General features: G+C 36.4%; 2 protein-coding genes and 1 pseudogene across 2 annotated transcripts; 2 read left to right on the top strand and 1 right to left on the bottom strand.

The window, feature by feature from the left end:
• Positions 1–1262: 1262 nt before the first annotated feature.
• On the top strand, positions 1263–2108 carry LOC143557894 (uncharacterized). Its single transcript, XM_077046857.1, has 2 exons — positions 1263–1662; positions 1744–2108. The coding sequence occupies exons 1-2, from the start codon at positions 1263–1265 to the stop codon at positions 2106–2108; spliced, it is 765 nt and encodes a 254-aa protein (XP_076902972.1).
• Positions 2109–7182: 5074 nt separating this feature from the next.
• On the bottom strand, positions 7183–8571 carry LOC143557893 (uncharacterized). The gene is made up of 3 exons (XM_077046856.1): positions 8208–8571; positions 7926–8023; positions 7183–7482 (listed from the first exon to the last, which is right to left on the bottom strand). The coding sequence occupies exons 1-3, from the start codon at positions 8569–8571 to the stop codon at positions 7183–7185; spliced, it is 762 nt and encodes a 253-aa protein (XP_076902971.1).
• A 587-nt stretch (positions 8572–9158) lies between these two features.
• On the top strand, positions 9159–14262 carry LOC143557892 (F-box/WD-40 repeat-containing protein At5g21040-like; annotated as a pseudogene).
• Positions 14263–24771: the final 10509 nt, after the last annotated feature.

Here is a 24771-nt window from a genome sequence, read left to right as displayed (position 1 = left end):
AAGTTTGGATTTGTATGCTGACAGAATTGTTTATGATTTTTGTTAATGATATAAATTGATGATACTTTGGTGTTTTTGAGTAATTCATAATTTTATGACTTACTACTTTGAATCTAGTTTCCAGAAAATCAAGAATCATAATTTTTGGACTTACATTTAGTACTTTTTAAGATTTTACAAATTGATGTGTCTAGAGTGCCTAAACGATTGGTATTCTAAGTTGTAGATGGTATATCTTGAGTTTGACTAAATTAATTTGGTAGATTAAACTTTTAAAATGCCATGGGTTGAATTAAGAATCAAACCCAATTGGTCTCGCATTGGACTAATATGGAACTTTTTCTGGATTACTCCCTCCGTCCCACTGAAAGAGTCATAGTTTGAAAGACACAAAGTTTAAGGTGAATGAAATGATTGCTTTTTTTGCTTAGTAAATGACAATAATACCCTTGATATATATGAAAATATCAATTAAGTAAAAAATGTAAACAAATTTCTCTGGCCCCACTTAAGTTGTACTCTGACAACTTTTTATTCAAATACTTGTAAAAACTTTTGGAGACACTCACTTTCCATTTGACCGACAAAACTATTTTTGTGAGATTTACTATACTATTGAACTTTTTAGAAATAAACCTACAAAGTATTTTTATTTTGACTCCATATCTACCGCCAAACAAAAATCCAAATTTACCGCCAACTTTTTTTTCACCATTTCAATTGTATATAAACCCATTTGTCTGTTGGAGCATTAATGCTAAGAGTACTTCACTAAGCTTGCTTTCATATTCATTTTCTTTACTCCGTATAATGGATATCTTTACCAACTCAAACACCAAACCCAACTTGACTAATTCCCAATGTCGAACCATATATGAAGCCTTATTGCAGCAAAGCATTGATGGGAAACTAAAATATGGATCTATAAGCGATGTGGCATCACATTTCTCTGTATCTACCCGCACCGTGATTCGCATTTGGCATCGAGCTAGATTTCAAGCACTACATGGATATGAGGTTGACGTGTTCTCAAGGAAACCATATGTAGTTAAACAAAAAAGGATTCAAATCAATTTCGATCAAGTTGCACAAATACCACTACGTCGTCGAACCAATATTCAATCAATTGCGAAAGCATTCAATGTTTCAAAATCAACTCTGCATAGAAGAATAAAAGAAGGTGAACTTGGACCACATACGAATGCTATTAAGCCCACTTTGACCTAGGAGAATAAAAAAAAAGGTTAGAATTTTGTCTATCTATGATTACTCCATCTTTGTCTAATCCTTCATTTTATGATATGTTTAACATCGTTCACATTGATGAAAAATGGTTTTACATGTCAAAACCATCTAAACGTTACTACCTTGTACCTAGTGAGGATGAGCCACTAAGAACAGGTAAATCCAAAAAATTTATCACAAAGGTTATGTTTCTAGCCGCGGGTGCACGACCAAGATTCGACACGTCGGGTAATGAAATTTTCTTGGGAAAAATAGGTATCTTTCCTTTCACAAAACTTGAACCCGCAAAATGTTCAAGTAAGAATCGTGTTGCGGGGACTATGGAGACTAAGCCTATATTATCTGTGACTAAAGAAGTAACGAGGTCGTGGTTAATCGATAAAGTAATACCGGCTATTAGGGATAAATGGCCACAAGGTGATATGGGTCCAATATTTATTCAACAAGGCAATGCGTGACCACATATTAATATTGACGATAAACAATTTATTCAAGAAGCATCTCGAGGTGGGTTTGATATTCGACTTCGTTTTCAACCACCAAATAGCCCAGATTTAAATGTGTTAGATCTCGGGTTTTTTCGCGCGATTCAGTCACTTCAGGAACAAGAGGTTTTGGGATCAATCGATGAATTGGTTCATGCGATCCAAACTTCCTTTGACAAAATATCATCACATGAGCTTAACAATGTCTTTTTGACTCTACAAACACGCATGAAAGAAATCATGAAGGTGCATGGTAGCAACAATTATCAAACACCACATATCGGTAAAGGTAAATTGGAACGTCAAGGAAGGTTACTGTTGCAAATCGAGTGTGATAGCGATTTGATTAATGAAGTAGTTTCGTCTTTGAATCATTAAGAAATGCATGTAAAAGAAGAAAACATGAAGCAATAAGAAAGTCTTTTGAGAGAATGCATGTATAACAAAAATTGAAGAAGAAAAATCTTTTGTCTCATTCACTTTCTGTCTAAGTAGTCATGTTAATGTATGAAATCAAGTTACAAGATGTAAAAATGTATGTACTCGTATTTTTTAGAATTGAAAGAAGAAAAATGTTTTGTCTTATTCCTTTTATTCATGTGGGTCCACAAGTATTGTTTATTAATGGTAGTTGTATGTAGGGGTGACAATCTTGACCCAAACCATTTCAAATGGGTCAATTTGGGTTGTTTTAAAAATCATATGGGTTGGTTTGGGTTATAGATTTTAATAAGATGGGTCAAAATGGGTCACTTAAAATTCCATCTTCTTATTTTCGGGTCAAAATGGGTCGACAAATTTAAATAAATGGGCCCATTTGGGTTAGTGTCTTAAGGAAATGTGGCAAGCTCGGGTTGAAACAGGTTTTGGATTGGAACGAGTTCGGTTTAGGTTTCGAGCCGACATGAGCTTTCGCACTGGACGGGTTGGGTTTCGGTATCCTTTGTTTCTTTTTGGTCAGTTTTGGATTCGTTTTCGACTTTTTGTTTCGTTGTTGTCTGTTTTTTCAGTTTTTAGTTTCGTTTAGATCGATTTTTTCGGTTTTGATTAATTCGGTTCGTTTTAGGTTTATGTTCGTTTCCGTCGGCTTTCGGTTTCAGTTCATTTCTCAGGGGTTTTTTTTAGAACAAGGACAACGGCGCAAACATTTTAGTTTTTTTACATTTTTCGTTTTTGATTTATATTTTGAGTTATGATTTTTTTATTAATTTTTTAGCATTTTTTGGGAGGGGTTTTTATTGTAAAAACCCCTCCCAAAAAATGCTAAAAAATTAATAAAAAATCATAACTCAAAATATAAATCAAAAACGAAAAATGTAAAAAAACTAAAACATTTGCGCCTTTACCCTCGTTCATAAAAAAAAAAAAAAAAAAAAAAAAAAAAAAAAAAAAAAACCGATCCGACCCGTTTTAACCTGTTCGGACCTTGACCCATTCTGACCCGGACCCGTTCTGACCCAAACCTTTTGACCCTAACCCGTTCCGACCCGAACCAAAACAACCCTCTTTTTAGTTGACCCATTCCGGCCCTAACCCGTTTCGACCCTAACCCGTTCCGACCCATGACCCGTTTTGACCCAACCCAACCCATTTGCCACCCCTATTTGTATGTGTTTAAGGGTATTTTTGGAAATTGGCTAATAAATTTTAATAATGGACATTTGTAGTGGGACAAGCAAAAAGGGAAATGTTGACTCTTTCAGTGGGACGAATGGAGTATTACTTTTTGTTACTCATGAAAATAGCTGAACATAGGTTACTGTCTTGTATGAATTTTGTGATCTTTTTGGTACATTGGAAAATCACAAAAAAAAATATGGGATGTACCTAATACTTGTAACTTTAGGTGGAAAAATTTTAATAATTTAATTCATTGTTTTGATAAGGTAGAAAAATAGGTTTTTGTAGCCTAAAATCTGCCTTGAAAAATTCATCTTTGTGTTACGTGAGGGTTGTTGTGTCTAATGACCAATTGCACATTATTTGTTATGATAGATGATCACAACTTGATTTGTCAATTAGAAATTACTTTGACTAAGTGGTTAGTTTTACTTGCTGAACTAGGTTATGGTAAATGCTTGGCTAGACCATAATGGTTACATGAAAAGCGAATATGCGTTCATGTCATGCTAGATTTCTCAACCTATAAATAGAAATGTCGCATAGCAATTATAAGTTAGTATAATTGGTTATAATTCACCAATGGGTTGTCGGGTCAACTCGATCAAATTTGGTCAAATGGTCAATTCAATCAAACATTTTGGTCAACGATCAACAAAGTTGGACCTTGTGGTCAAAGGTCGACAAGGTTGGACCTTTTGGTTAAAGGTCAACAAAAAGTCAAACTTTGAACAAAGTCAACAAAAAGTCAAAATTTGGCCAAACATTATAAAACAATAGGAGTGTTTGGATACTAAGGGTTCTAGGAACTACTATACATTACTTACGTACTTGTGCCCTTTAGGATACTTGTACGTTACTTCTTGCTTAGCAGTTGACTATGTTCTTAGAACGCTTTCCAGGTGAGTTTCACGGCCACTCTTTTTTACTTACTCCTTTATGGGGGAGAAAGCATGCATAAACATTTTGGATATTGTAAAACTGTTTTATCTCATGGATACTTAGTGCAATTACTAGCTGAAATTCCTCAAACACATCGGATCGTTAACTAAGGTTATCTGGCGAGTCAATATTAAGTAGTACTACTGGGTTTGACAAACCCCACCAGTGCTAAAACTCGACTAGAGATCGGGCGGGTGTAACATTAGCCTAAACACATTGACAAGTTTTGTTAAGGCTTGGTGGGAGGCATACAAACGAACACATGTCAACTTCGGTCACGATGGAGCTCACACTATTGTATCATGATATCTAGAATAATTAACTAGTGATAAAACTTTATTTGCTTTATCTGCACATTTTGAAAACTGGTTTTTAGTTACAAACTTGTGAACTCACCAACCGTTGTGTTGAGCCTTTTTAACATGTCTTTCTCAGGTCACTGAGATGTGCACTAGGAGTTAGGATTACATTATGGTTTCATGGGTTTTATCAAACAACCAAGCTTGTTTTGGTTACATGAATTGTGGTGTGGGAATTTAACTATGAACTAGTTATTTACAACTTGTAATTGTTTTACGCTTCCAAAATTGTAGCTTACACCGAAATGGTATTTACTCATATAAATGAGTTGGTTAAATGATACTTTTAATCTATTAAATGGTTGTTCTATATGACATGTGGCTAGATCCTGGTATGTCACACGACTCCCGGTAAAACTCTGTTAGTCATGAATTGAGGGTGTGACATATGCAACTTCTAGGGCATCCCGAACTTGGTAAGTAAGGTATGTAGAGTAACAGACGAGGACGGACATAGATAAATCATTGCATTGTTCACATAGGGAAGATTGGATCATCAAATGTGACTAATACCATGTAAACCTTCAAGATTGCTTTTCATTGAATATATTGATTTGGATATACATAGACAGTCCTCCAATATAATCAAATTGTGGAATAAGATTCTAAAAAGAGAGGTTTGACTATATCAATTAATTACATTGAATGTGTATAACAATAAACAAACCATTTTTGACTATTAATTTGGTTATTATTTGTATTTAAATATGAGTATCTAACTATATCATTAAAAGAAAACCTAGTTGACTAAGATGATTTCATATTAACCCCTCTCTTTTTTCTTAATAGGTATAAATTTACAACCTTTGATTTTGATTTCTTTTAAAATATAAATACAAATTATTATTACTAATATATGTATTTTAGGAAATATGCAATTACCCATTCATTAATATTCATTATGTAATTATAAAATTATATTGTTCATTATGTAATTCATATATGTATATTTAACATTTTCTATATTTTTCACTCGTATGTTACACGGGACAATAACCTAGTTATTAGTAATATCATTTAGCTCTGTTTTTCTTTCGTCGGTAGCCTAGTTTATGTGTTTGTCACCAAAATGTCTATGCTATTTCATAAATTGATTACCTGTCATCCTTGTCAAAAATATCGTCTATAACACAAGAGTGCACTTTGTGTCTGTTGATGGTGACTTGGTCAGAGGTGATGGAATACAAACATACGTAAACCCTTGTGATAGTGGTACTTACTACTTTGGATCATCGAATGAAGAAGAATACAAGAAAATAGGACATCAATGATTCGTTTGAGAATAGAAATTATTATGTGTTATGTTTGGAACACATAGATCCAACATAACGGCACTAGCACAACTCAGCTTCTGGTTACGAGTGTTAAGTACAATTGTGTTGTTTAGTTTGTTGGCAATGTTTAACCAAAGTATTTGCTTGCGTTAACCAATGGAATATGATAAAATATCTCAATATTCTATTTTCCTTCCTATTAAAAACTAGCGTTTTACCCGGCGCGTTGCACCGGGGCAGATCAGTAAAACTCAAGCGTGCGTTATGTACCGAAGCTAAAACCAAAAATAGAACAAAAAAAATTATAAAAAACAAGGTAGAGCAATGGGGCGGCATCAATCGGTAAAACTCGAGTGTTGGTAAAGCCCGGTCGTTGTCGATCCAGGGCGTTAAGGTGGTCATTCTACGCAAATGTGGTTGGTTTCCGCCGCGTTCGTTATGATACCTGAACTAAAAAATCGGTTTTCGGTACGGTACTAGAATTAAAAGAAATTGCAGTGAATCTATGAGACTTCAGTCGGTTTTTGTTATGTTCATTACAATACTTGAACTAAAACAATATCCATCCCCAAACTGATAACCATAAAATATCTTCGACCCGATTCATGACCTTAACTTTCTTTTTGGCTTATTCTCATTTGTGTGGCTTCAATGATGGCAACTGCACCAAAACTATGCATTCATCGCATATATACTAATGTTGAAAGACAGAATTAATGGTACATGCAATAAAAAATTTAAAACAAAAAACCAAATATCTGCAATAGCATGGACTCGAAAAGGGGTAACAAATAATTAATAGCACATGCAATAAAAAATTTTAGAACAAAAAACCAAATATGTGCAATAGCAATATAGCATGGACTCGAACAGGGGTAACAAACGAGCCACATCTTCCAAAGTAAACACCACAACCATCCAGCCAATTGCTTATTTAATGTCAACTCACGAAACTATTAACATGTTCTTAAATATACTAATTAGATAATAACAATGAACACGATGTCATATATCATGTTTTAAACTTATAAATGTTTTCACAATGGAATTCAAGGGATTCAAAGATTGTTTATTGTTTGTATTGTTGTGTTATCCTCCAATAAAGGAAATGATGGTAATTGCTAATCCTTGAATTTGTTATTATTTATTTTATTTTCTAACACTTTCTCTCAAGTTGAGTAGTAGGGTTTCCGATACTCAACATGCTAAGACAATTGCTGAATATTCTCTCGTTGACGGTCTTTGTTAATATATTTGCTAATTGGTCTTCTGATCGGACAATGGTAACTCTATAATTTCGGATTCAAGTTTTTCTTTGATGATGTTTCTATCGACTTCCACATGCTTTGTACGATTGTGTTGGACTGAAATTTTTGAAATTTGTATTGCGGCTTTGTTGCCACACATGATTCTACTAGCTTCGGTTCGGCGAAAACCAATTTCTGTCATCAGTTTACGTATCCATAGAACCTCTGTAACGCCCCATGCAATTCCTCTAAATTCCGCTTCAGCACTAGATAATGCAACAACCTTCTGCTTTTTTACTTCTCCATGTAACTAAATTTCCACCAATTAAAGTGAAATAACACGATGTTGATCTTCCATCATCATTGTCCCCTACCCAGTCTGCATCAGTATACACTTGAACTTCTAGGTGCTTATTTGGTTGGAAGAGAACCCCGCGGCCAGTTGTCCCTTTGAGATATCTGATAATTCTCCATACTGCTTCCATGTGAGTGTCTTGAGGTTGATGCATAAATTTGTTGACTACTCCCACAACATATGCGATATCTGGACGAGTATGCGAGAGATATATTAATTTTTCTACCAAGCGTTGTTATCTTTCTTTTTCTGTTAGTTCACCTCCTTCTTCCATATAGAGTTTATGATAACCATTATTCACATATCGGCCAGTTTGCAGTCGATCATTCCTGTCTCGGCTAAAATGTTAAGAATATATTTTTTTGACATGTAAAAATACCCTTTTTAGATCTTAGTACTTCAATTCCCAGAAAGTACGTAAGCCTGCCTAGGTCCTTCATTTCGAATTCTTTAAACAAATTTACTTTCAACGTCTTCATTTCTTCATCATCGTTCCCTGTAATGATCATGTCATCAACATATATGATTAAACAAGTTACAAGGTTACCTCTGTTTTTAAGGAAGATAGTATGATCAGAATTGCTTTGACGAAATCCATATCCCTTCATTGTTAGGGTGAATCTACCGAACCAAGCTCCAGGGGATTGTTTCAGCCCGCAGATAGTTTTTTTTTAAGCGACAGGCTTCCTTTGCTTTGAAATTTTCCGTGAACCCTGGCGGGACTTCCATATATGCTTCTTCTTTTAATTCTCCATGAAGAAAGGCATTCTTAACATCAAATTGGTGAAGAGACAATCCTTCATTTGCAGCTATGGAGAAAAAGGTGTTAATCTTGGCTACCGGAGAGAATGTTTCTTGGTAGTCAATTTCATACGTTTGAGTATAGCCTTTAGCCACCAACCTTGCTTTGTACCTTTCAATGGTTTCATCTGGTTTATGTTTAATTGTGAAGACCCATCGACATCCTACGGGTTTCTTTCCTATTGGACGATCACATATTTCCCGTGTATCATTTTTAATAAGTGCTTTCATCTCAGTTTCCATAGCCCCTTCCAGTTCTTTGATCCTAAAGCTTGTTCCACAAAGTTTGGAATTTGTTTAACGTATAGAGAAGCGTTAGAAACCTTAACTTTTTTAGATAGGTTTGCTTCTGCTATGTTAGCTATGGAATATCTGGAATATTTGGATTGTTTATCTGGTGAGTATCTCTTTGCAGGAATTCTTCTATTGACTCTTGGCGGGAGAACATATCTCTTGGCTGTTTCTTCTTATCTTGTTTCTTCTTGTACGGGTTCTTCTTTTTCCACCTGCACTGCTTGTTTTACTTCAATCTCATGGTTGTTAGTTATATCAATATTTTCATGAGATCCTTAATTCGTTGATTTTCAGATATTTAAAAATTACTTACCTCGGGCATTAGGTTGGGAGGTACTTGGATTATAGCACTGATTGTTGATCCACCAAATTAGTGTGGAGTTGGTGACTCATCCTCGGTATTGTGATTAACTTCTTCGGGAGATGGGGCTCATTTTGGAACTCATTTTACCCAACTTAGTGTGTCATGTTCCTTCTCTCCCTTACCACTGACTTTAGCGGGATAAAAGAACTCGGTTTCAAGGAAGTGACAGTTCATGGTAGCGTCATATGACGGGTTTTTGGGTTGTAGTATAGCGCTACCCATTTTGATTGACGCCATAGCCTACAAATGCACACTTCTCGGCACAGGGATCGACGCCTTTGGGTATGTGGACAAAGACGGAGCATCCAAATATGCGCGGTTGTAATGTAAAGGTGGGCGGTAGGTTAGTAAATTCTGAAAAAGCCTGAAGATGGTTTTTTAGGTCAAGGGCTTTTATAGGCAGTCGATTGAGAAAATATGTAGCAGTGGCGAGGGCTTTAGGCCAAAACGACGTCGGCCCTTGAGATTCAATTACTAAGGCACGAGTTATTTCTAAGAGGATACGATTCTTTCGTTCGACTATGCCATTTTGTTCAGGAGTGTGAGAGCACGATGTTTGGTGAATTGTTCCTTTTGTTTGACAGAACTGTTTCATTGAATCATTTACGAACTCTCCACCATTATCGGATCAAAGAATTTGGATATTGGTTTTAAATTGTGTTTGTATCATTGCATAAAACATAGTAAATTTATCAAAAACTTTAGATTTATGTTTTAGAAAATAAATCCATGTCATACGAGTGCAATCATCAACAAGCAGAACAAAAAAACGAAAATTTTGACCTCCAAGAAACTTTTGCCGGTCCCCATACATCCGAATGGACAAGGGAAAAAGGTACATTAACCCTCATATTATTGGATTTAAAGGTATGCCTATGACTTTGAATATAAAAGATGTAATGGGTGCCTTAATCTCCTATGCCACAACCGCGCTTCTCTATTGATAGTTCCATGCGTAAGCATCACAGTAGCATGTTGAGTCACTTCTTCCACATAGTATAATTCGTGGTGTTCAGTGTTACGCCCAATAATCGCTCTCGTCCTGATATCCTATAATATACAGAAGGTCGGGTGCATTAAAAGGAGCAATTTAATTCTTTTGTCACATGACTAATAGACAAGAGTTTATGTGATAAAGATGGAACATAAAGACAATTTGAAAGTTTTAACGTATGTGAAATTTCAATGGTTCCTCCTCCTTTTACGGGAACCACTCCCCCATTCGTGGTTTTTATGTAGTTAATTTTTTGTTTAGAATTTGAAATTATATCAGATAATTTGAAGATCATTGTGCCGGTAGCACCACAGTAAAAAATCTATGATTTATTAAAAAAATTTTATTGATTCCAACCATATTAACTTCTCCCCATTTAGGTTATTTTCGTGAAAAACAAAATCTCTAGAGACTTCTGAGATATAATTTTTACATTTTCGGCCTATGTCAAAAATAATAGGTTCTTTAAGGTTTTTACTAGTATTAATGGAATCTCTAGGGGTTTTATTTATAAAATCATATTCTTGAGAGTGTTTTTAAGAAATTGTTATTTTCTTCAGGGGCTAAATTAAGCAGTTTTTGAACTGTGGGGTCAATAAAAACATTATTACAAATACAAGGGTTTGAGGGTATTCTCTCAAACCCGTTACCACTTTAACGATTGTTCTCTGAACCGGACAGCTCCATGGAACTTTCTTCATTGGCAGAAGCTATACCACCGAAGCCACTTTGGTTGTTATTGATTCCGGCGGTACTAGTTTTTGGGTTGCCAACGGAGACAGCCGCCTTTGCACCTTTTTTATTCTTTTTCTTGTGCCCGCTGTTCCACCATTCAGGGAAGCCAACAAGTTTGAAGCGTATGTTTTGACATCCCGCAATGGCTACACTTCAATTTTGTCTTATCAATCCGGGATGATGAAGTATTTGAACTCTTGTAACCCCTTTGACAGAAACCCTAGGCCTAGTTCTTCTGATTCGTTCGACCCGTTGGCAACCAATCCTGCCACCACCCCGTTTTGAGATGATGAACTGTCTATGAGGTTTCCTAGTATGCCTTGATGCACCATCTCTTTTCGAACAGCTGCGAGGCACTCTCTGCCGAGGGTAACGGGTCACATCAGAGGATTTCGCATTGATGGTATCGTCAAGGGCATTAAGGAATTGAAAGAGTTTTTGTTCTGACCGGATTTTATTATAGGTTCCGATGTTGGTTGTGCATGTCATGGGGTTGGAATCTCGTCTTTCGATTTCTCCCCACACACCTTGCATAATAATCCAGAGGTCTTCTAGAGGTGTTCCATTTTGTTTAAACCCGTTTGCTTTTAGTTGTAAATCAAACGTTTGCAACTTGTCTTTCCCGCTACTGTAAGTACCTGCCAATGCATCCCACAAAGTTTTGGTTGCGGGAAATTCGGTTAGGTTGCTTTCAAGAGCGGGTTCAATATTCTATATCAACCAAGAGAACACGACCAAGTCATTTTGTTCCCATTGTTCATACGCTTCATCAGTAGGTTCTGGTGGTGTCGGGTATCATGGTAAGTGGCTCAAAAGAGATTTTTATTTCCCCCCGGTAGCGACTCGAATCATTCGAGCCCATAGGGCATAGTTTTGACTGTTTAGCTTGAGACTAATTTTCAAGTTATCGGAAATATTTTGTTTTTGAGGTTGGTTTTGGCCATTGAGACCATTCTTGAGTAGGTTGGTGATTCGTAATGTGAAATCCTCGTTATTGTTGTTCCCGGACATGGTTGTTTATTGCAGCAAAAAGTTTGAGAATGAAGGAATCTGAAGTATGGTTTGACAAAGTTGAATATGGTTTGATAATGGTAGATGATGAGCGGTTCGAGCAGGTTGATCCTAAGACCATAAACGCTGCTCTGCTACCATGTTTTTACAATGGAATTCAAGGGATTCAAAGAGTGTTTATTGTTTGTATTGTTGTTATCTTCCAATAAAGGAAATAATAATAATTGTTGATCCTTGAATTTGTTATTATTTATTTTATTTCTAACAGTAAAAAGATTTCAATATTTGATGCAAAAAAAATTTGATTAAAAAACTTAATTAATTAATTAATTTACTAGCGAGGTTTATCTCAAGTGGTATCGGAGATAAATGAAGATTTAGACAGGAAGTCCGAATAGCGGGTTTGGACTACTACTTGTCTCCGTATAGGGTTAAAACAAGAAAATTGATTAATTTCAATTATTCACCTTTTAGTTTTTACAACTCAAATCAAATGACCCATCTCCCTTTTGTTAGCGACTCGGATGGATCTATTCATGATATAATATTGTCTCCCTTTAATTAATAATAATAATAATAATAATAATATTTCCCTTTGGATCCTCTCTCTCTCTCTCTCGTCGCCATTCTTCTTCTTCTTCCGTCAAAACCCTAGATCTTTTCTTTCGCAGGTAAATTTCCCCATTCAAATTCATTATTTTTGTGTCTTCGTATATTTGTACCATCCAAGTACTCAGGTTTGAGATAATAACAATAATCGTTTAATTATCAAATAATCCCCCTGAAATTGTCATCATCATACAATTTTTGTGTAGGATTCGAGAGGATATTTTATGGCATTTGAATCCAAAGTCAATACAGATAAGAATTCAGAAGAAGCTAAACCTAACCAAATTGTTGTTTCATCTGGAAAAACTTGCAAACCCCAGACATTTTGCAAAGTTACCCATTGGTGCCTGCTTGTTGAACGACCATAGAACAATTGCAGACCTTCCCCCCGCGTTAATATCCGAGATTTTCAACTGTCTTGATCCAAAGGAGCTCGGGGTTGTTTCCTGTGTCAGCCCCTCCTTGTACCGAATCGCCTCCGATCACCACGTTTGGAAGCAGTTTTACTGCGAGAGATGGGCCCCCCCCCCCCGCTGCTCCAAGTCCCGAGTCTTCAAATGCAAACTCGTGGAAATCCTTGTTTGTCGAACGCGAGTTTCGTAGCAAAACGTTTATGGGCCGGTACACGATTGATACGATGTATGGGCACACGGACCCTGTTCGCACTCTTTTCGTTTTGCTTTCGAGAAAGATTGTAATAACTTCTGGTTACGACTCGGTTATCCGATTGTGGGATATTGAAGATGGTTATTCAATCGCATTGTCTCGACCTCTTGGTTGCACAATACGGGCCGTTGCAGCCGATTCTAAACTGTTGATTGCTGGCGGGTCGGACGGGTTTATACACGGGTGGCGAGCCAAAGAGGGTCACCCGCATTTGTTTAACATTAAGGGACCACAAAACCAGAACACCGAGTTCCGCGTTTGGGAACATCAAGGCCCGATAACATGTGTTGGGCTGGATTGTTCGAGATGCTACAGCGGGTCGTGGGACATGACGGTACGCGTGTGGGACCGCGTGTCACTCGAGTGCGTGAATGTTTTGATGCATAATGATTGGGTGTGGAGTCTGGTCCCACATGATGATACTGTAGTTAGCACTTCTGGTTCTGATGTGTATATTTGGGAAACTAATAGTTTTAAACTTCTTAATGTTATTAAAGACGCGCATGTCGGTAACGCGTATTCGTTAGCTAGAAGTCACACTGGTAATTTTATCTTCACTGGTGGTGAAGATGGTGCTATACATATGTTTGAGATTGTTAGTCATACGTGTGGTTCGGTTCGCCAGCTGGCAACGTGGGGTCCACACACAGGTCCGGTTTATTCGCTTTCGTTTGAGTTTCCATGGCTCGTTTCTGCTTCCAGTGACGGGAAGCTTTCGCTTATTGATGTTAGAAGGTTGTTGAAGAATATAAGATGTGATTCGATTAAGGTTATTAAAAAACGTGATTTAGATCGTAAGAATATGGAACCACCACAAAGGATGTTGCACGGGTCGGGTGGGAGTTTGTTTTGTGTTGGGATTGGTGCGGACCGGATAATATGTGGTGGCGAAGAGGGTACAGTTAGGATTTGGAACTTTTCGCAAGCATTTGAAATGGCGAAACGAGTGTCGGCTTTGAAGGCGTTGCGCGTTGAGAATCGAATGAGAAGGCGGAAGCTTCAAAGTGAGATGGATAGTAAAGGTCAAAAGGTTGACCCGTGTGTGATTGCTGCGAAGAGTCAGATGAGTGGTGAGAGGAATGGTGTGTGGTATACTAAGCGTGTGTTGACTCGCAAGGTCAAGGGTTGACTCGCAAGGTCCATGTCAGTGGGCTGATTTCTCTGGTTGAAGATTTTACTTTATGTTGCATACACCATTTGCTTCCTGGTAAAACTAATAGACATCTGCTTTAGAAAACTATTTTTTTTTGTACTGCATTTTGATTTTAGACCTTTTGCGTTTATTTAACAAATAAAACATCTGAAAACTTGGCTTCAGATTTTGTCTTTAAATTTACCTAATAGGTTAGGATTGGAACTAGTTATTTGACTCGTTTACTTAGGGTGGTTTTGGTGCATTGAACTTGCTTTGTTTTTAGTTAAATGTTATGACATGACTTGTAACAAGGTAAAACACGATCCAAGTGAATAAGTAAACGAGTTGAAATTTACACATAACTTGTTATGAGATTAAGATAACTACATAAGTGAATGTGCTTCATATAGCATGTAGATATCTATATGTAGCGATCTTTAAAGGATGGGTTGATTTGGGTAAATATAAGTTGTATATGGGTTGCCTCAAATTAGACAGCTGGTTAATTTGAGCTTATTCAAACCGTGTCATTGTTTATTTTTCCGCCACCTATTCGCTGTGCCTGCACCACTCCATGATGGTTGCCGCTGCCACTTCATCACCGATGCCGCAACCTCCACCAGTGTTGCGGCTACTCCATCAACACCACAAAAGTTTTTATCATTATTAAACTGAGCACCTCCCCTTCTATTCTAAAACTCTTTACTAATTCTCATTATCCATTATACTCTTTGCAAGTAAACCACTACTAATCACCACTATGTTTATTGGTACTTGGTAGATTTCTCTTTTTGCCTTGGGCCGGACTTCCCAGGTTTATATAGAAGCACTATTTATTTGGTTAACAATATTCAACAACATTTTTTTTAACACCGACAAACAAAGAATTGTCTTTGTACTTCATACGAGGTGATCTGATGGTGAAAGGTCACTGCCAGCTGGCCCAACCCAGCCGTACGGAACCAGTGTTTTAAAAACCGGTTTAAACCGGCCGTTTCAACCGGTTGAACCGGATTTCGGTGAGCAGCCCGATATTTTGTATCCGGTATATAAGTATATTTGAGCGGTTTTATGTAACATCAAACCGGCCGGTTTTCATAAAAACCCGGTTTATACCGGTAAACCGGTTTAAAACCCTAAAAGATTTTTTATATTTCAAGGTCATTTTTTTGTGCATGTTACTTATTTTATGTAATTTTTGTATATTATGATTATATGTAACTAAAACTTCTTATTTATTATTGGAGGAAATGAAAGTACTTATACTCCTTGTTGATGAGGATGGCGATGAGAGTGAATTTCATCTTTTAAGCGATCATGAACTCGATGCATACAACACTCTGATGACATAAATCTATTGTGAAAATTTATTTTAAACGAACTTTGTTTGAAATCAAGTGCTTTTGTATTATTTTTTGAATATGGATTAACTTTTGAATGATGTTTTATTATGGAAATATGTATTTTTTTGTTTTTTTTTTGAGTTAAAGTTGCATTTATATGAAATCATAAGGTAAACTATAAAACCGGTTGAACCTCCCGGTTCAACCGGTTGTACCATTTTTTAGTCCAATTCGGTACGAATAATATACCGGTTTTTAAAACATTGCACGGAACCCTCAAACGCCTCCAAGTATCCATTATACTTTTTCATTAAGCCACCCATGCGTTCCCCAAAGTGTTGTAAATGTGGATCGAACTTGGGTCTTCATTGAAAACCTCAGGTTTCATGCCACTACATAATATTTATTAAAAAGAAAATTTGTTACAATATTTATTAAATTTTATAAGTTGTTAGAAATTTGAAAATAAAAATAAAAATTCGTAAATTTGGTTTGGTTTTGTCGGTTTTAAATACACGCAAAAACAAAAACTGAAGCGAAAGTTTAGTTTAAAAAAAGTAATAATAAATAATATTAATAATAATAATAATAAAACATAGAATTATAATGTTGGATATTTTTTGGGTTCGGGCTTTTTTGGTCAGTTTTTGGTTTTATGCACGAGATTGAAACAGTACTTTCTTGATTTTCTGTATTCTTTAAAAGCTTATTAAATGACGCACATTGCTAATGTTAATTTTTGTTAGTTTATTTAATTTATATCTTTCGATTTATTATTTTATTTCACCTTTATATAATCGGATTATTTTATCTAGTTACTAGATTTTATCCCCTGTATTACGGGGTTGTTTACATTATTCGTTTCTAATATTTATATATTTTTTAGAATTTTAATTTTATTTATTGTAAGTAAGTTAATAATATACTTAGGATTTGATAATGAAAGGGTTTCAGAAATAAATAAGATGTTATAACCCGATTTAAAAGTTATCTAGGTTTGGTAAGACCCATGACCCGCTTTTTTTTTACTATAAAATTGTTTCTTAATTATAAATAATATCTTTTAAAAAAAAAACGGATATTAATTTTTAGTCTATCCCTATTTTATAGGATTTTCATATCAAATATTTAATAAGATTAATTTTTAATATAATAAAATGTTATAACCCGTTTAAGAGCTATCTGGGTTTGATGAGACTCATACCCGTGAATTCGGGTCAAATGCTGAGAAGTCTTCATTTACAAATAAAACAATTTGGTTGTTTGAAAGAATTTAGGAAGGTTTCGTTTATATATATTTAAGATAAAGATATGTAGACAAAAAGTGGTTTGGTATTCATTTCTATTTTTTTTTTATTATTATGATAGCTTAACGTTTCAAATGTACACAAACATGCATTGCCACCTGATAGCAATCGGAGTGCACGTAACGGATATTTTGTAATCAAGTAAAACCGGTAGAAATGGATAGATCAATGGTTTGTTTCGGATACAGATTCACCTCCGAGTGTGTGCTTTCGACTTTCAGTCCTTGAATACCATCTTTTTGTGATTGTTTTGTTTGGGCCTTAAGAATAAGAATTTGACTTGGACCCATTTGGAGCCCAATATATATTATTAGTCTAACAGTTTTTTTTTAAACACAATACAATATATACAGCAGTATTCGTCATTTTAAATTTTATAAATAATAATAACAAAATAATATGTAATTATCAACCAAATTTATAAATGTCCTTTGTACGGGAAAAATTAATAGCATTATAGATATCAGGTTGTTTATAAAAGAATTGCAAATATCAAGTGATTATTATGACGAAATCAAAAGAAAAAGGTAATAATAAAGTATTTTTTAATGATGATTATAAAAACAATATATATTTAATAAGTTAAATTTGATATAATTTTATAGTATAAGGAAAAAAAAAAGAATAAAGAGCAGAGGTCATACCTTACAAAAGTAGTACAAAGATGGTACCACCAAAAGGTGTCATTTTCTTAAGTGGGTGCAATTTACCTAGTGGAGGTTGTTTTCAGGTTTATATTCTTTCTTCATGTCAATTTACACTTTCATTATGTCATTTTCTATAGGTTATGATGTATATTTGTTACTACTTTTCTCAAATATTTTTCTCTCTTTCAAATCTTTTAATGCATATCAACTTATATTGAGACTTTTCCCCCAAACGTATGCAATAACTGAAAACTAACAAATATTAAGTTGTACACATTTAAATTCGTCTAATTCAAATATAACTCGTGTTACACAATTATTCCAACCGTGTTATAATGAATTGCAGTCAAGTTGTTGTGCAACACGAGTTATATTTGAATTAGACGAATTTGCAAGTCCCCGAGTCAAACTTACATACTTTATTTTACTTTTCAGTTTCAAATAGGTTGACAGATCATTATATTTATATTCTAATAGCATTTAGGGATGAGTTTGAGACAGTACTTGTATCCATACCCGTATCTGTACCCGTACCAAAAATCAATAAAAGCATGTATCAATACTCGTGCCAATTTTTTCGGTATGGTATGGGTACGGGTATTTCGGCACGGTAGTCGTTTTTGTACCACTTTGCTTTTTTATTTCCAAATCTTCGACGATCTTGAAATCGGTACCAGTACGAGTAACAAACAACTTGAATTAGTCCGGGTATCGGTACTTGCACAGGTACGTGGCGGGTACCAAATTAGTACAAGTACCAAATTGGTCGCCGATCTAATGATAAGATAGTATTGAAGAACCCTAACTCGGTCGCCGACTTTAAGTGATTTGTTCGTTGGTTCGCGTCTTGGATGTTAATTATTTAATATTGAAGAAACATTTGGTACTCGTTCAATAATAACATGTTTGGAGAATTTTTTTTTATATATTAAATATGAAGAATCTCAATTAAACCCCTATAAACAAGTACAAATTACCAAACGTACCCGTACCGTACACATACCTGTACCCAACCGTACCTGTACCAATAATTCAACAAAAATGAGTACCAATACCTGTACCGGATAGGCTAAATCGGTACAGGTATCTGGGACAAAATGCTCATCCCTAATTCCACCTGAACATATCTATTTAAGTGAATAAAGTTAGCGATTCAACCCTAACATGATCTTTTTTAATTAACTTAATCACATAAAACAACCCAAGGTTATTGTCGTATCATATTTATTTTGTGACATTATTTGAAGAGATATGGACCCTGACCTGGGCCAGACACAGGTCATGTACACCAAACTAAAGACAAAGAGCAACGCTCAGTCACAAGAAAAAAAGGACGACTAGTGCCACCACCAGATTAAGCTGCAAGATGGGTTAAACTAGGAGGCGCCACATACCCATAAAGATACAAAATGGGACCACCATGACAGCTGCGTGTAAAATGTACCAGGATGTTGTTAGTTTTGCATATCTTCCTTGTTATTGTTCGGATTCATTGGCCCGAACACCCATCTCCTGAGAAAAACGCCTGTCATACTCAGGTTTGACCCGCGTTTCTTCATTATTAAATAACATTAATTCATTTTTTAGAGTTAAATCTAAATTCCTAAAGAATTTATGTGATACTTATATTACTATAACACCACAACCCACCCCCCACACCCACAACACACGAAATACACACGGAAAGGCTGGATTCACAAATCAAATGCCACATTGTTACATACATAAATATACATTCCTAGTCCTTGCATTCAAATAGGGTATCTAAATAATGCTTCACTTAAAAATGATGATTTTAAAATAATAGAAAACAGAAACGAAGAGGAAAAAATATTAACGTAATTGATTAGTTTTGTGCTTTTTAAGAAATTATATTGTTTGGGCCTTCTAAATGTGTTTTAACTTAAGAGTAATGTGTTTGGAACAAATTTAAGCCCGTTTGAAGCCCAGTTAGAACTTAAGAGCTTAAAAACAGAGAGGATTATCGACCTATTTAAAATGGCAAATTAAAAACAAATAATCTGCTCTTTTATATATTGGCAGATAATAATCTCACCTTTAAAAATCCCTACTAACGACCCAACATTTCCACTATTTTTCTCTCAATGGACATCCGTTAAAAAATACTTAACCCCGTTAATGTTTTTCCGAATTTCAAACCGATATTTTAGATTTTTGATCGAAAGAAAGATATGAGTCGACTGATGCAAAACTTATCTCTAAACAATGATTCAAATTGCTTGATTTTTGTTAATTGGAAATTCAAACACCTGAATTGAAACAATGTTCTATCATTTGGATCACCGTTTCGAAATAAGTTTTATATAAGTCAGCTCGTAACTTTCTTTCGATCATAAACCCTAAAACATCGGTTTCAAATTCGAAAAAAAAAACCTTAACGATGTTTAAGCGTTTTTCCATTGAGAAAAAAATAGTCTAAAGATTGGACCATTAACATGGATTTTTAAAGGTGGAATTAATATATACAAATATACAAAAGGTAGAATTTATAATTTGCCTTCACAAATTTGCAATGCTTAATCTAATGGGTATTTTAGGAAAAAATATTCAGCAGCAAAAGGTCCTCACTACGAAGTAAATAGCTCTTACATACCACTGTTGAAGTAAAGACAACGACAACAGCAGCAGCAGCAAGGCTTTAACAGTAGTTGCATTAAGTTTAAACTAAATTAATTATAATGAAAATAATTTCTATTATTTAAAATACAGTGATTCTATAAGTAAATAAATGTACTTGTAATTGACCCTCTGAATGACATGAGGGTGAATGGATGATGGTTATGATTTAGGATCTTAAGGTTTTATGTTTGAAACTTGATTTAAGGTGTTGTTTTTTTTATAGTGTTAGGTTTCCTCCTTAAAAGGATTTTTAGATGAGTCAGACCTGTAACACCATAATTAATATGAACACTAACATCCCATTACATGAAAACTTATTCTTGTATCGAGGTTGTTTCGAACGTTGGTAAAGAAAAAAATAAGTAACTTAAAGCACTTGTTATATTATTTTTATACATCACATAAAACTAGATGAGAGAGAAAGTCTTGGATGAAAATGAAATAACAATAATACCTTACAAAAGTAGTACAAATATGGTACCGCTTCTATCTTCACCCAATATCTATCTAATCTAGCATGTCATTTTCTTCGTGAGTGGAACTCATCTAGTGGAGGTTGTTTTTAGGTACATATTCTTCACATTATTACACCTTTTTTACTTTTTATTACAATTTCTATATGTTAATCACACTTTTCGTGTATATATTAAATTTCGTTGTGCTAGTTAAATATCTTATAAAATGTATCTATTAAAGCATAAACAAACTTTAGAGCTCCTCGTATTATGCTATAGGTGCAATCCATGTAGAGACTTGAGGTTTATCCTGTCATCGATATCATCGGAATTTAGATTGCCACTAACTTTAGAATTCAACCCAAAAGTGATGGCATTGCTAAAGTCCTCCAGTCGCGTATAGTGTTATAATCTAATTCATTTACATACGTGAAACTCTGATGTTATTCGAACTAGTTGTTTGCCATACAATAGAAACCGTGCTTGCCATATAGAATAATATTTCTTCAAGGTATTTAGTTTAAGTTAGATTATAGTTGTATGGTATTGCACATAAAAATCTAGCTTGTTTTGTAGAAATGTTTTTTTTAATTAAATTATATGATATAAAAAAAATCCGTGCTTGACATGTGGAAATGTTATTTTGTAAAAAATCACGATTATAAAATATAATAAAGAAATATTGAGTAACAGCATATTTGGTGGTTTAAATTTAGGGAAAATTCTGAAAATAGTTCAAAATAGGAGAGGGATTCTGAAAATAGTCCAAGAAATTTTCATATTCAATAAATAGTCCAAGTAATTCTATCGGCGCCGATAAGTTTGAAAAAAGTTGAAAAAATCTGATGGTTTTCAAAGATCCAATACCAAGCTGCCTACCCACCTACCCCCGATGGTTTTCTAATGAAATTCATCTGGATTGATAATTTTGGAATGAAAACCATCTCCCATGAAAACCATCTCTAAAATCATGAAAATCCGTGTTTTTTTGAAATTCATGTGAGCCGATGAATTTCAAATGAATTTCGTCTTCGAAGATAATTTTCAAAAAAACATGCACCATCATCTCCACTTTCAAAAAAAATACGGATTTTCATGATTTTTGGAGATGGTTTTCATGGGAGATGATTTTCATTTCAAAATTATCGGTCCAGATGGATTTCATTGGAAAACCATCGGGGGTAGGTGGGTAGTGGGACACTTGACAGCTTGATATTGGATCTTTGAAAACCATCGGATTTTTTCAACTTTATTCAAACTTATCGACGTCGATAGAATTACGTTGACTATTTATGGAATATGAAAATTTTTTAAACTATTTTCAGAATCTCTCTAATATTTTAGACTATTTTCATAATCTTCGCTTAAATTTAGGTATGGGTTGAATACCATCATACTTTTATGTTGAAAATTACTTTATTTGAGAATTTAGATGATACCTGGGCCCGCACACGGGATACACACGGGACGGTACCACACCACACATCATTACATTTAAATAGGGCATCCAAAAGGGTTTTATAAAGACATCAAGCACCCCCTATACATTTGAGTGTCTGTTTCTATAAATAAAAGATTATTGAATTTAAAAATAAGTTTTAATTAAATAGAAACATTTAAATTATGTTATTAAATTTATTAAGTGTCTATTTCTTTAAATAAAGGATTATTGGGATATAAATACTCCTAACTATCACCCTTTGGTTGGGAACGCTCCCAACTAAAGAAATATTACATACCACTCCCAAATTTCATCTTATTTTTCCTTTCACTCCCTAAGTAACATATAAATAACGACGTTAAAGTTCTTGGCTTCTTGGTGACGTAACATTTTGAATAATTAAATAATAATAATAATAATAATAATAATAATAATAATAAAAATTGTGGGTCATTGTTGTTTAACTTCATCGTCAAGGTCCTTGACGCCAATAAATCAACTCTAGTCTTCATCGTCTTTCATGAATGGCTTTTACCTTTGCCGGAGATTGTTGGTCATTAGCTGCCAGAACTTTAACGACAACAATCCTCTTCTTCGACTATGTTTGTCCTTTTCTCCTAAACAGATGAAGTTGACAGATCGACTTTCTTGTCAAAAGCAGATGACTTCCTCTTGATTTAAGAGAATGAAGGTGAGCACAAACACAAGGCAATGAAGGATTTAAGGTTTCGATCATGGTTTAGTGGCAGGTTAAAAATAGTGTGTAAATAATTGAATTAGGAAAGGGAAAATGAATAATATAATGAGCTGATGGAATCCATTAGAGTTAATTTGGGGTTTTGAAGAAACACTAATTGTCCTCGAATACGGTTTGAACTCTGTCCCTTACGGTATGCTTTATTTTATTTGCTAGGTTAGGGTTTTTGTTCTAACCATCTCTTTATTTTCAGAGGGAAACGACTTGCAGTCTCTCCTGCAGCCGCGGGAGGCTGGTGGTCCCGCTCGGATGGGTACTCGCGCTCTTGACGAGAACGAGGTGCCCATCCTTGAGCAAACGGCGGATCGGTTCGTGGAGGTCTACCCGCCAGGCCACGAGATCCTGAGCGCCAGGCGGCCAGGTAAAGAACTTTTTAACCCTCGCCCTGTCAATGCTGAAACCTCTGCGGGAATTCCTCTAATTTTGTCATCTTCTGATGAGGAATCCGCAGATTGTCCTTTCTTGACGAGGAAGAAGAAGGCTACCGGCGGGAAGGGGAAGGCGAAGGTTGCCTCCACTGCCGATCCGGTGAATCGGTCCGAGTCAGAGACCGAGAGTGAAGAGGCGGCGTGGAACCCAGGTGGTGTTGAGACCACTGCTCCGGAGGTTGAAACGGCTGTCACCTCCGAGCAGCCCAGGACGACGACGGTAACCGGTACGAAGAGGCCGGCTCCATCGGGTTCGTCCCCGCCTGTTCGCACCTTCAGGCTCAAAAAGACCCGTAAGTGTTCATAACTTTTTCTTATCTTTCCACTATTATACTTATATATCTTGTGTTCGTGTAGGCGTGGATGCTACGGCATTCCAAAGTGGAGCGGGAGGGAGCAGCTCTGGACCCATGAAGGTAGGTTTGGTCAACCTACCCGAGGCGATGACCCAGGCGGCTACGCCTGCTTGCAGTACTGGTTCAGTTGCTCATCCCGTTGAGCCAACTGTTCCAGCTGTAACCTTATCTCCGCCGGCTGTCAGTGCCATTTTCACCGAATCCGTCACTGAGCCGGCGGTGATTTCTGTTGCGGGTTCTTCCGCAGCCGCGGCCACGGTTGTGAGTTCACCTCTGGTGAGTTCACCTCCGTTGGTTTCCACCGCGGCAGCCTCCACCGCGTCTCCTCCGGCGCCTGCGACTACGGCCAGTCCTTCAGGTACGTTTGGGGTTGGGGCGTCTAGCCAATCCTTGCCTCCTTCCCGTCTCCTTGACCTTTTGGATGGTTATCCCTTAGGTTCAGGTGATGGGTTTGGTGGCTATCGGCCTGTTGTTGACCTTACAGGTGCGTAGGGTTATTTTGGCCTATATCCCTTTCATCGTTTCTCTCTTTAACTGTTTTTTGTTTTATTGCAGTTCGTGATTCCAACGAGGTGTACGCTCCTCGGTGGAAGATCCGCCGGGGAACGACCCTCCGGACTGCTGAGGACTGCGTCGAATGGGCGCGTCACGCCGCCCCAAGCGGTGCGCTGGGGGAGGCCATGGCCAGCTACCAGGAAGGTAGGCTGTCCAACGAGCTTCGAATCCTTCTCGCCCGGATGCAGCCGCGCGTCGAGCTACTTTGTCGTGAAAACGACAAGTTGAAGACGGCGCGTAGCCTTGAAGTGGCTCAGGCGCGGGCCATCCGGGAGGAGAATGCGAAGCTTGCCGCCGTTGCTGCGGAAAAGGAGAAGGCCTTCAAGGCCCTTGAGGTTGACGTTCAGGCTCGTCTGGAGGCCCGTTCCAAGGCTGCCCAAGCTGTTAACGAACAGCTTCGGCTGGCCAAGGAAACTGCACGGAACGCAACCGAGAGGGCCACCAAGGCTGAAGATGCTGCTGAGCCTCTACGCATCGAAAATGAGGAACTTAAAGCCAAATTAAAGAGGCTCCAGCAGGCTCATGATGCCTTGGCCATGGAAGATGCCAAGAAGCTCCAGGAGATCTTGGACCAGAGGGGGGTGCTTGACCACACTGAGCGTAAGCTAAAGGGCGTCGAAGAGGCTGCAGCCAAAGATGTGTTGCTTGCCAACCTCACAAAGAACGAAGCCGAACGCGCCCGTAATGAAGCTCAAGATGCTCTCCA

Source organism: Bidens hawaiensis, unplaced genomic scaffold (assembly GCF_021521415.1).
Source record: "Bidens hawaiensis isolate Kalapana, Puna unplaced genomic scaffold, B.hawaiensis_p1.1 tig00019220_1, whole genome shotgun sequence".
NCBI lineage: Eukaryota > Viridiplantae > Streptophyta > Magnoliopsida > Asterales > Asteraceae > Bidens > Bidens hawaiensis.
Note: the sequence above shows the minus strand (reverse complement) of the source record. Positions and strands in the feature narration are given on the sequence as shown.